This window comes from Gracilinanus agilis, chromosome 2 (assembly GCF_016433145.1).
Source record: "Gracilinanus agilis isolate LMUSP501 chromosome 2, AgileGrace, whole genome shotgun sequence".
NCBI classification, from domain to species: Eukaryota; Metazoa; Chordata; class Mammalia; order Didelphimorphia; family Didelphidae; genus Gracilinanus; species Gracilinanus agilis.
Window position 1 is genome coordinate 302,398,611 of NC_058131.1, and position 13,620 is coordinate 302,412,230.

The 13,620-nt window shown below is 35.8% G+C and overlaps 1 protein-coding gene across 2 annotated transcripts in view; it reads right to left on the minus strand.

Annotated features, from left to right (window-relative positions):
* PHKB (phosphorylase kinase regulatory subunit beta) overlaps positions 1-13,620 on the minus strand; it is a 231,915-nt gene that overhangs the window by 29,438 nt on the left and 188,857 nt on the right. The window contains exons 25-26 of one of the 2 annotated variants that reach the window (XM_044664172.1): positions 11,815-11,905; positions 8,696-8,898 (exon numbers count right to left, since the gene is read on the minus strand). In XM_044664172.1, coding sequence (XP_044520107.1) covers positions 8,696-8,898; positions 11,815-11,905 — 294 coding nt within the window. Of the gene's footprint in view, positions 1-8,695; positions 8,899-11,814; positions 11,906-13,085; positions 13,177-13,620 lie in introns of both variants that reach the window. The other variant, XM_044664174.1, reaches the window with a different exon arrangement.

The following is a 13,620-nucleotide window of genomic DNA, read 5'->3' on the forward strand; positions in this document are numbered from 1 at the left end:
GTAACAGCTTCAATAAGATCTAATTATTTGTATTCCTATGTGGAGAAATGTTATGTATAATTCTCTGTAGTGAATACTATTCACTATTCACTATTAGTAATTAGAAGAATTATTCATAGGGAGAGGTTGGAATACTAAATGGTGTAAGATGATATAGAGGGGTGGGAAAGAGGGAGGGTGAATAGTAGAGGACACCAAGAGAAACTTGAGTGAATAAGAAAAATAGGATATTCTATTACACACAAAGAGGGCATGGGAAGGAGAGGGGATGAATACTATTATAAGAAAGAGAGGAAGAGAGCATTAAGAGGTAATATTTAAACCTTACTCTCAGTGGAATTAACCCTGAGAGGGAATAGTAGCTATATCCATTGTGATATAAAACTCTTATCTAACCCTACTGAGAAAGTCAGATGGGATAAACCAAGGGGAGCAGGGGAGTGGGGAGGTCAAAAAAGGAAGGGGAGAAGGAGGGGGAGGGAATTCATTAGGCCTTAAAAATAAAAAGAGGGGAATAATAAGGGAGGGGTAGAAAGGGAAGTAAATCAAAGGAGGGGACAAGGGTTACTGGCTTAAAGCAAACCACTGGTTTAAAAACGGAAACAGTGTAAGAAGAAGGGGTAGAACTAGGAGAGGATACTAAAATGTCAGCAAATACACAACTGATAACTATAATTCTGAATGTGAATGGGATGAGCTCACCCATAAAACGGAAGCAAATAGCAGAGTGGATTAGAAACCAAAATCCTACCATATGTTGCCTATAAGAAACACATATGAGGCGGGTGGACATACACAAATTTAAGGTAAAGGGTTTGAACAAAATCTTTTGGGCTTAGAATGAGAAAAAGAAGGCAGGATTGGAGATCATGATTTCTGACAAAGCCAAAGTAAAAATAGATATGATTAAAAAAGACAGGGAAGGTAATTACATCCTGATAAAAGGCAGTATAGACAATGAGGAAATAACAGTGCTCAGTATGTATACACCAAATGGCAAAGCATCCAAATTCATAAAGGAGAAACTGGCAGAGCTCAAGAAGGAAATAGTAAAACCATACTAGTGGGAGATCTTAAATATTCCTCTTTCAAATCTAGATAAATCAAACCAAAAAATAAATAAGAAAGAGATAAGAGAGGTAAATGAAATCCTAGAAAAATTGGATTTAATAGATATGTGGAGAAAAATAAATATAAGGACAAAAAGGAATACACATTCTTTTCAGCTGCACATGGTACATTCACAAAGATTGACCATGTATAGGGCATAGAAACATTGCAAACAAATGCAAAAGAGCAGAAATAATAAATGTAACCTTCTCAGATCATAATGCAATAAAAATAATAATTATTAGTAAGGGCATCTGATGAAAACTAAATTAGAAATACTAAAAATCAAGGGAGAAATTAATAAAATCAAAAGTAAAAGAACTATTGAATTAATAAATAAGTCTAGAAGCTGGTATTTTGAAAAAAAACCAGGTATAATACACAAAGTACTGGTCAATCAAATAAAAAAAAGGAAAGAAGAAAACCAAATTGACAGTATCAAAAACGAAAAGGGAGACCTCCCCTCTAATGAAGGGGAAATTAAGGCAATCATTAAAAACTATTTTGCCCAATTATATGGCAATAAATGTAGCAATCTAGGTGATATGGATGAATATTTACAAAAATATAAATTGCCTAGATTAACAGCAGAAGAAATAGAATACCTAAATAATCCCATATCGGAAAAAGAAATTGAACAAGCCATCAAAGAACTCCCTAAGAAAAAATCACCAGGGCCTGATGGATTCACAAGTGAATTCTATCAAACATTCAAAGAGCAACTAATCCCAATACTATAAAAATTATTTGATATAATAAACAAAGAAGGAATCTTATCAAACTCCTTTTATGACACAAATATGGTACTGATTCCAAAGCCAGGTAGATCAAAAACAGAGAAAGAAAATTGGGGAGGTCGGAGGGTGAAGGGGAAAGTAAGAGCATAAATCATGTAACCATGTTAAATTTTCTAAAAAATAAATATTAAAAAAAGTTTAAAAAAATAAAGATATTCTTAATTGTGAAAAAAAGGAATTCTTTATTCCTTTTTTAATTTAATGGTGGACCTGGAGGTCATATTACCATAGAGATGTGTAGGGATTAACCAGCCCATAGTGACAGGAAGTAGAAACCATAGAGACAGGAAGGAAGAATCATAGAGATAGGAAATGAGGGAGAGAAAGGGTATAAAAAGGTGTCAGCATCAGTTGGCAAGTCTGTTAGTTGCTGACAGTTAGGACTGGCAGTTGCATGGAAGTTGGCTGCTGGGCATGAGTGGCTGTTAGTCTTTGGGGGTTGGTTGCTAGTGGTGTGTTGGGTTGGTGGTTGGCGTTTAGTTGCTGGAATATAAAAGGAGGGCCTGAGCTTAATAAGAGAGCTTTTTGGCTTTAGCCTTTAGAGGGGTTTTGGGCTTTTGGTTTGACCTGTTAGGTTTTTTTTTTCTTTCTTGAACTTTTTGGAAGGTGGTTGGTCTTCATTGACAGACCTAACTGGAGTTGGAATTAAACACTGATTGGGTTGGTTTTGATTGGGCTGGATGGGGTTTTCCAACTTTGGGGGGGTGGTTGTTAGTAATAGGTAGATATAGGCAGTTTTAGGTAGTAATTATAGGCAGTTATAGGATAACTAGTATAGACATTAGGAAACTTTCTCTACCTCTTTCCTATATTTCACTCCTTTACTATATTCATTTAATTATATTCTTTTACTATTCTCTACATTAATTAAACTAAACTGTTAATTGTTAAAAGTTTCTAGAAGTTTTCTTTTCTCTGGCTTGAAGGGATAATATTAATTTACAACTTTACTATATTCCCATTAAACTTAAGGTTTTTTTTCTGTTTTTTTTTTTTTTTTTAAACCCATACCTTCCATCTTGGAGTCAATACTGTGAATTGGGTCCAAGGCCAAAGAGTGGTAAGGGCTAGGCAATGGAGGGTAAGTGACTTGCCCAGGGTCATACACCTAGGAAGGCCAGTTTTGAACCTAGGACCTCCTGTCTCTAGGATTGGGTTTCTAAGCACTAAGCCACCCAGCTGCCCCCTCATTAAATTTAAATTATTAAAAGCTGTTCTCTTATTTTGTCAAAATTCCCAATTTAACCCTTACATTTAATTGGCAAGCCAGAAGGGACGAATTGTCAGCAATTTTATTTTTCTCTTGCTCTGTCAAAAAAGCTTGGGGGCACAGCTGGGTAGCTTAGTGGATTGAGAGTCAGGCCTAGAGAAGGGAGGTCCTAGGTTCAAATCCGGCCTCAGACACTTCCCAGCTGTGTGACCCTAGGCAAGTCACTTGACCCCCATTGCCCACCCTTACCACTCTTCCACCAAGGAGCCAATACACAGAAGTTAAGAGTTAAAAAAAAAAAAAAAGCTTGGAGCAAATTTTCAGTATCAATCCATCTAGGATTATATTTGAGAAAAATGCTCTCTAGCATTTTAATAATCACAATTGGATCATCCTCAAAAGAAGGCTTATTTTGCTGGAATCTCTCAATATCTTGGGGGGGGGGGAGTGAATGGTATATGATGCCTTAGTGAAATTACATCTCCACTCTTATTAAAGACCTGTAACTAAATTATTTTTGGTTTCTGCCTCTTTTTTTTTTTTTTTTTTTGAGTTGCCATAGAACAGGTAATGGATGCAAGCAGAGAACTAGGTCAAGTGGGAAGAGTTTAGCTAGATTTATAGATAGAACAGGATGAGGAAGAGTTGAGGTGGTTCTAGCATGAGCAGAATTGCATGGAGCAAGACTGGACAGAGATTGAGTCAGCTCTAATGATGAGGGAGTGTTGAGAGATAAGTCTCCCTTCTCACTCTAGGGATTTCTGAAGCTTTTCTCAATGCTTCTTATATAAGTCTTGAGATTCCCCCAAAATCTCCTCTAGCTTCTTAAGGTCAGTCGAGTTATTTTCCTTGAGATCCCTTAGGCTCTACTCTAGCTTCTTTTTAAGGTCACTTCAGTTATTTTCTAGTTTTTCTTCAAAGTGAGCTTTTAGTTCAGCAAAACTATTATTCTGCTTCTTCCTGAGGAGGAATAGGCAAAATTCCAAGCCTCCTACCACTATGCTAGGAGCAGTGCTAGATAGAGCCACTGTGAAATATTCTGTTGGATAATAAGTCATTTTAGTAGACAAGAAACAGTATAACAATTTAAACTAGACAACTCAGAATCATAGTTAATCTAATTGTTAATTTTGTTTGCAGTTCTATTTCCTGTCAGTAGATGGCTCTGTTTACCATAAAGGATCAACAGCTGTATAGAATTAGCTGCTAGGAACTTGACTTCAGTATATTTTCAGTACAAAGTAAGGAAAATGATTACAAAATAAGAGAGCAGCTTTTAATAATTTAAGTTTAATGAGAATATGGTAGAATTGTAAATTAATATTATTTCTTTAAGCCAGAGAAAAGAAAACTTCTAGAAACTTTTAACAATTAACAATTTAGTTTAATTAGAGAATATTAAAAGAATGTATTAAAATGAATTAAGTAAAAGAGAGAAATATAGGAAAGTAGAGAAAGACAATTTCCTAATGTCTATACTAGTTATCCTATAATTACTATGATTACTACCTAAAACTGCCTATATCTACCTATAACTAACAACCACCTCCCAAAGTTCCAACCCAATCTAGCCCAGTCAAAACCAACACAATCAGTGTTTAATCCAACTCCAGTTAAGTCTGTCAACGAAGACTAGGCACCTTCCAAAAAGTTCAAGAAAGAAAAAAAAACCTAACAGCCCAAACCAAAAGCCCAAAACATAAAAGCCAAAAAGTCCTCTCAGTAACCTCAAGTCCTCTTTTTATATTCCAGTAACTAAACGCCAAACACCAACCCAACACACCACCAGCAACCAACCCTCAACAACTCACTCCAAGCAGCCAACTTCCCTGCAACTGCCAGCTCTGTCAGCAATTGACAGCCTGGCCAACTGATGCTGGCACCTTTTTATACCCTTTCTTTCCCTCACTTCCTGTCTTTATGGTTCCTCCTTCCTGCCTCTGGTTTCTCCTTCCTGTCTTGTAATGGGGGTAATTTGAGGAAAGGTGTGTGTGATAAGGAATTTTGGAAGGAAGTTGTCATAGACTTGCTAAGTGAGTAATCTAGGTTACAGGTAGGCTGGGATTAAGGAGATTCAGGATATAATAGGACTGAAGTCAGGAGTATAACACAGAAGGGAAACAGAGATCTTCAGGGAGAGGAGAAATTAAAGTAAACAGACTAAACAGCAGGCTTTACAGACTGGGGCTTAGACTCAAACACAGGCTGAGGGAAATAGACTAAACTAAAATTAACAAACAGGGTTTAGTTAATTTCACAGGAAGGGACTTGTTTTGAAGTTACACCTTCCTTCTAGATGGATACCCCAGCTTCCCTTCAAGCCCAGAGTATGTTGGTTCTTTCCGTCTTCTTCCCTCTCTTAATAACTAACAGACAAATTATACTAATAGGTCTGTTAAAACACAAAAGGGTTTATTATTTTTAAAGGATGATTTGTCAGGAAAGTGGATTGAGGAAAGCCCTAACAGTTGTCTCAGGAACCTCAGGTGGGGGAAGGGAAGCAAAGATGGAGTCTGAGTAAGGACCTGCCTTTTACTCAGCTTACAAAATAAATGATGATTGACTAGTTTCTTTATATCTAATACTGTCAAATAACAATTAACCCTTCACAGATTTGAACTCCTCTCTAATTACTCTCCTTATTAACTCCACAGACATATAAGGTAAGGGAGGGAAGGTAGGAAATAATATTAGGGAAGGAAGATATAAAGGGTTTATCCAAAATAACAATTTCTTAAGTAAATATTTCAAAGCTAGGCTAAATTTCAATACTACAGATAGGTAAGGAAGCAGCTCAGTTGGTTAGACAACCTCTCTCCATGGGAGACCCAAACCAACTGCCTCTTCCCTCAAGATTCCAAACCCCTAACTGCTTTTTGGAACTCAGCCAAAGCTTGAAAAAACTATATGACCCCCTCTCTCTATACTACAGTCTCTATGGTTTCTTCTTCCTGTCACTGTGGGCTAGTTAATCCCTACACATCTTTATGGTAAGATGACTTCCAGGCCCCCCATTAAATTAAAAAAGGAATAAAGAATTCCTTTTTATAGCTGGATAACCATTTGTCAAGGATGCTGTAGAGATGATTTCTACTCAAGAAAAATGTTCACTAGATAGACTCTGAGGTCTCATTCCCTGAGATTCTTTGCTTAATGAATGAATGAAAAAGTATTTATTAAGTTGGTTACCAAGTGAAAAAACATTGTTAGAAAAATGAAGGTGATCCCTGCCCTCAAGAAGCCCATGCTCTAATTATGGGAGAGATCAGCTTCAGAGAATAAGAAAAAGTTCTTGAGTTTCAATAATGGATAAGATGGGAAGGCTTTGGATTCTTTAGGGTATATGATGATTATGATCATAGGAGCATAAAAATGATGCTAAGCACTAGAGGAAATGGGAACTATTTAGATTTATACACCTTAGCTTCAATTGATGTCACTGTCTTAATTTGAATTATCTCCATTTAAAAAGAGATCCATGCAAACACTGAACCAGGGTAGCCCTTACCTGCAAATGCCAAAGGTTATTACTAGCAGAATCCACCATTAAAGTATGCTAAAGACATTCCAGGGACACATACATAAAAAGGAGGGTCAGAGGCCATTATTGTTTACTTAAACAATGGGAATTTAAAGGAAAAAATTAATTCTAAGATGAACTTCAGGACAATGAAAATTTAAGGCTTCTAGTAAATTTTTCCATGATGAGGTTTCTCTACTATAGATAAATACCAAATCATATGCTACAAAACTGACATTTATGTCTTTGGTGACACAGTATTTAAAGGAAAGAAGCAATATTTCTCATGATAAGCAAACAGAAAGTACTGAATACAAGAAATAAAATAGTAGGGAAACTATTTTTGGAATACACTAAACATATATTGTTCCCATGAAGTCTAGGAAGTTTTAGGTCAGATTTAGTGATTCAAGAAAGGAGGGTACAGCTGATAAAAAGGACATAAATTAAGCCTCAAAAAGTTGGATCAGCAATAAAGGTAAAATTGCTAGGGACTGAAAAAATATGGCATCATAAAATCTTGGAAAACTGTTAACCTTGACTATAAAGCTTTGTTTAAGGCTCTGGTAGAATGACTCACACCTTCAGAAGACCTCCTAATTATAACACTCATTACACAGTATGCACCTTGGAATAGTAACTTATACTTTACAGCTTGTCTCAGAGAAATATTTTACTATGGTAATAAAGTAGTTTTTTCTACCTGAAATATCCTAATATGTGGTCAAGAGGTTAGAACTGAAAAGACTGAAATAAACAGGTCAAAATATATCAAAATGGAACTATTCTTAAGTGTGATTTTAAATGTCTCTAAATCTTCAAGGAAAAAATTTTAATGGGCATAAGGATGAAGGTTATGTTTGACTCTGTGGGAGAATAGTAATATATTTCCTCACCAAAATAAATGAGAGAAAAGATGGCAAATAAAATACGTTATAATTCACATCTAACAAATGCTTTTTGGCCCAGTTAATCTTTTAAGGTAATATATATATATATAATTAATTAAGCTTCCCTGGAAAATAGATTCTAGCCTTTAATGAACATATTCAAAATTATTCCCGGAACCCCTAAAAAAGAGGTGGGATTCTTGATGAAAAGATTCACCATCAACAAAGCCTTTTTAGTCTAATTTAAATTTCTCACAAATGCCCAAGGCTCAATGTCTTAAAAGTTATTCATGCAAGATAAAAGCAGTCAAGTTTTTAAAGAACCATGCTTCTAAGCCTACTTCCTCTCTTTCTTCATTGAATATCCCCAGGCTCCCAGAAGCCCTATGTCTACCTCACTCTCTGCTGTCTCTCTGTTTCACTGAGCTAACCATTTTCCTCTAGAGATTGATCAAATTGTATATATGGAGAAAAAGGAGAGTATTGTGTGAAGGAAATTATCAAGTGGATTGGGTCATAAGGATAGAATGGCAGCCAGAAAAAAGTAGCAATAAAGTCAAGAGATCACAAAATAGGGGGTAGGGGCAGGTGGATATCCACTGCACTGCCCCTGGGGTGACCCAGGCAAAATAGAAAGTCACAGTTGGCTCCCACGATGTGTGAGAGTCAGCTGGTGGAGAAAAAGTTTGAAAAGCTGACGCAAGAGCAGATTTTGGCCTTTTCTCTTGTGGGGCCCTAATGGTGGTCACTGAATAGCAAGCTAAATGGAGCAGCAAGAAAAGTAACATATTTCTCTCCTATTTTTCCATACTTTCCCCCTACTATTTTGAATGAATAAAATTATTAATTTACAGCCAGTTTCACAATTTTCCCTCTTATAGTACAAAGTATTTTCTATGAATTTATAGCTGTTTAAACCCACCAGATTTGATCTTGCCAACAGAGTAAATTATTCTTGTATGCTTAAATTAGGCATATGCAGAGTTAAATGCTTCTTTCCTAACACTGATGTTTACTCAAAAAACAATAAGCAATGTCTTTATGGCCTAAGATTTGATGTACCTTCCAAAATGCTTAACTTACCTAATGGCAGAGCTCATTAAAGGCTATGATTCCATTCATCTAAATTAAGTAAACCATTGATACATATGAAATGCCTTCTACTTACCCAATTCGTATTTTCAGCATGCCACTGAATAATTCAGGATTATTAGAAATGATCCAGCCAATATGAATGACAAGTTCCTGCTGAATGACAGCCTCCCTTTCGTCATGAGTATTACACTTGTAATAGATGATATTCTTAATCACTCCTGGAGACAAAGGATTCGAGATCACCTCTTCTTCATGCCCAAAGGCCCCCAGAGTTACCTATGAATGAGTTTAAAAGATGAATCTCAAAAGCCCATGGCTACTAAAAGGTGAAATAAAAAAAAATCATAGTCAAGCTGGGCTGAATTTCATTGTACAGGCTAAGCTTGCAGGGTAAATATTTAGTTGTTTGGAATATTTCTAGAAGCATTTCTCAAAGACTGGTCTACAACTCTGGTGATGATATAATGGGTGATCCAAAATATAAGAGTACATGAAGTAGCAAAGGGTTTAGAGTAGATTATGGTTATTTACTCTGACTGAATTTAGTACCCTACATTATTGGGTAGATGTTATTCTGCTCTTGCTAGATTACATACAGAGAAATGTAGTTCAGTCCTATAATTTTTCTAGCTTGCACTCACACTCACCTTTCTCTGATCTCTCGCCATATTTAAGGTTTAGACCATACATTTTAGCCCTTGATTATAAACTGTATTGTGTTGTAAGATTTGTCTTTTAAAGGCAAGGCTGTAGGTTCTTATTGGACAGGTATCTTTCATGGGCAGCAGTGTAATCCAGCAAAGTTCTAGGAACACTTTCAGTGGTCAGTAAATACTTATTGATTCATTCCTCAACTACAGGGCAAGGTTGCAGAGGTAACACAGAAGCATAGGGAACAGTAAATCTTAAAAGGTAAAGTCCTTTTGAAAAGCATACTCTAATACTTTGGTCTCAGTTTCTCTCCTCCCTATTTTTACTCCCACATAAAGTGCCATAGCTGACTCTACCTCCATCTCCCTTATCCCTAGTCCTATCAGGGGTCTGGGTAACAGAGAGTGGAATAGATACAAACTAAAAAGTGATAAGAAAGAGAAAGTAGGTGAAGCATTATGGAGTCTTGGTCTAAAAGAAATTTCTGGACTGGAAACTGAACATCACCTATTTATTATATCATGAGTCGTAGCTATTAATTAGTTCAAATGTTACTTTTGTTAAGTTGGAAAACCAAGATACGTGTCACTCCCTATTGAAGTAGTAAGACTAAATAATCATTTCATTTCAATCTGTTGCTTCAGTTCTCAGGTTGGACAATGTCACCGGAGAGGTGACCTGCAATCTAAACATCCTATTCTAAATTCCTGCTTGCTTAGAGAACTGAAAACATTGTGCCAAAGCTTTAGTTACAATGTAAGTTGCTGAGATGCAGGAAATTAATCAGTGTCAAAAGTTTGGCCAACTAGAAGCAAAGCTTTTTGTAGCAAAGCTTTAAATAGTAGGCTATCTGAAGTGGTTGCTGGTTACTTTCCTTCTGCTCTCGGTAAGAGATGTTTAAAGTAATGTTTTTTCTTCATGAGGAGTGCCTCAAGAGACAATAACCTCATGACAGAAGTTCTGTGAGATTATAAAAGAATCACTGGGTCAAAGCAACCACTTGGGAATGTATAAAGACCTCCAAAGGCCATTCTATAGTGCTTTATATGCATTACAGTTAAGGTTTTATCATGGTAACCTAGATATCAAATTTTAAGGGGGAAACAGCTATACACGTACATTCTTCTTCTTCTGGCACTTTTGATTACTTTGAAAGACAGCACAGTTGGGGCAGCTAGGCAGTACAATGGATAGAGTGCCATGTCTGAGTCAAGAAGACCTGGGTTCAATCTGGCTTTAAATATTTACTAGCTGTGTAATCCTGGGCAAGTCACTTAATTCTGATTGCCCAGACCAGACATTGCTGCTCTTCTATCTTGGAATTAATACTAATACAAAAGGCAAGAGTCTAAAAAACAGGACAGCACAGTCTAGTGAAAAGGGCATCAGACTGGGATTTAGTATTTTGGAGAAGTCATTTCCAAGTACCTCGGTTTTCCTTATCAAACAAATAATAGGTAATAGTGCTTCCTCTGTATAACAACAATAATAATAGCCAACAGAAAGAACTTTAAGATTTGTAAAATGCTTCATAACCCTGAGAAGTAGGCACAATAATTATCCCCCTTATGCAGCTGAGATATATAAGGTAAGCAGAAGTTAAATGGTTTTTCAGGGTCACACAAGTGCTAAGTGTCAGAAGCTGAAGGACTTCTGGCTCCAAGTCCAGTACTCTATTTCACTTTACCACCTAGCTACTTCATAAAGAATGTTGTGAAAACAGAGGCAATATGATGTGTGGGTGCAATTTGAGCCTTTTAAAAAAAGTTAAAGCCAATTACTACTTAATTTTTGCTGTTATATATTATCAAAAAGAACAAGTAGTTATTATTCAAACATATTGTAAAAGCTGGATATTAAGCCCTCCTGACTTAAAGTTTTTAACACTAATTAAGAGATGAGATATGGGCACTGAGTTGATTCAGCCAAAGGGAGTTAAAAGTACCTCAAATGATTAAACCTTACCGTACTGATGATTTGTTGCATTTACTGTCAAGAAAGCATAGTAATGCACTGTTTCCCAGATAAGAAAATAGAAGCAAGCAAACTGTCATTATAACCAAGCAACGATTAAGCCAGGCAAATCAAATGCTGAACAGATGAAAGAAAAAGGATTGCCATTCTCCATGCTGTAAGTCCTCATGCAATTTTTTCATAAATGTATTGTTGTGTTCCCTAAACCTATTGAACAAATGCAGTTTCTTTGTTCTAGAAGCTCTTTTGAGTTGATTTAACATTAGTACACATTTTGCACCAAAGAGAATCCAGAAGAAAGTCAAAGCTCAGAAGAAGCTTGAATGAGAAAAGGATATCACCTACCTACTTAAAGCACATGTATCTTTTTATTATGGACTTTGCTTTAAGGAGTCTTTTGTGTTATTACTTTAGTTTTAAAGAACTGGTCAGGAGTCTTTCTCTTCATTTTATTCTTATGACTGTGATATATGACAGTAAGGGTTTTCAGAGTAGAATGAGGGAAACATTTTGAACAGAAATATTTTTGATGAGGTCTTGATTAGAGTCTGAAAAATGCAGACTTACCTGTTTACCCTGAACTAACACATTAGTAATTGAAGGTGCAAGGCTGTCCACTACTTTATTTAAAAGACTCGCTGCGCAGCGCACAACCGACCTAGGGCAAAGAAGAGAGCAATCCCATTGGATGTTAAATGCTATTTTAATAGATTCAAGTCATGTTTGAGGGCAGTCTCCAAATGGGGCTATTTAAAAACCCATATTTTCTCATCCAAGTAACTTAATAAATCACAGTGGGTTTATGGATTCTTTAAAGTTAATACCACAGGGGTAATGAAGGGCAGAGTAGGAATTTACAGACTATGTAATATATATATATATATGTATATATATACATATATATATACACATACATACATAATTAACTGACAGTTCTTTTGTGTATCATTCTGCTGTGCTAAGGACGAATATGTTTAATCAAACTTTTCATTTGTATTATATAAACTGTAATGTAGAAAGGATATACTATCAATAACTTTTCTAACTTTACACAATAAAATTCATTTTAAAATGGCAGTGGAGTCTCATGAAGTTGTTTTAGGGAACCACATTGTAAGCTAAATTGTGTTATAATGAGTTTCCTCAGATACCTCAGTAATTAATCCCTTTTAAATGTGTTTCAAGATGGATCATCTCAAGCTGAAACCTGCTCTCTAGAAAATAGCACTATAATAAGATTCTAGTGTCCTCCTCTTCCTCATCCCAATCATGAATATTATGGCTACTGCAAATGACAAAACTGGTTAGAAAGTTTTTTTAAATAGTATGGTAAAAGGGATTGATTGAGGAATGATTCACCCTGACATTTTAGAGTTTCTGAAAAGTCTTTAGAATATGGAAAGCACAAATATTGTTCTTCTTGTTTTAAAGCACAGTACATGCAGATCCATGACATACACACAGATTAAATAAAATTACATCTTACTCAGAGTCAAAACTTACATGTGGAACTATTTCAGTGAACAAAAGAATGTAAAATACTGGATTTTAAACTGGTAGTTATTTTCTGGTACATCAAAGTTTACCTGAGGTGAAGGAGCATGTATATTCCTGAGCTTTTACTGAAAAGAAGGGATAAGGGATAAAGGTGCCAATCACCAATGGAGTTAGTGAGATAACAAATCTTAATCTCTGTTTCTGGGAAGAAGGCTGTCCTCACTCACGCACTACAAGACTGAGAAGAATGCATTCCCAAAGAGCATATATTTATTTCATCCAATGCAGAGAAGCTCACACATGTCAAGCAGTGCCACTTTCCAACCTGCACGCAGTTTTACCTGTTTCCCATGTACCAATAAAGTAGTAATGTGGGGGGCTATAGAGGAAGAAAATTTCTGGGTAAATGCAGCACCATAGCGCACCGCCAACCTAAGTGGGTCACGGGACAGCCACCAGAGGGAAAATAAAAGAAATAAGACTTCCAAGATTTGCTCCATCTAAGCAAAATTGTACTCTAAATTTTTGCCAATTACTTCCCTTTCCCAATTCAATACAAGTCTCATTTTGTGACAAAAATTTAAGATATTGCATAATATTGATTTTATCAAACCAAAAATAAGGCAGCAGGCCTACATTTAAAATCTGATGGGCAAAATCCATTTGACTACAATGATTTTCTTCAGTGTGAATATTTGTGTGATAGAATTTTAAAGATTTAAGTATTAGAGTTATTGTAATTTTGTGAATGGCTCCCAAAAAAATCACATTTGAAATCAACAAGTATTTACTTACTATGTGCCAAACATTGTGCTAAGTGCTGAGAATATCAGAAAATTTTTAAAAAGGCAAAAGTCTATTTCTTCTCTCAAAGAC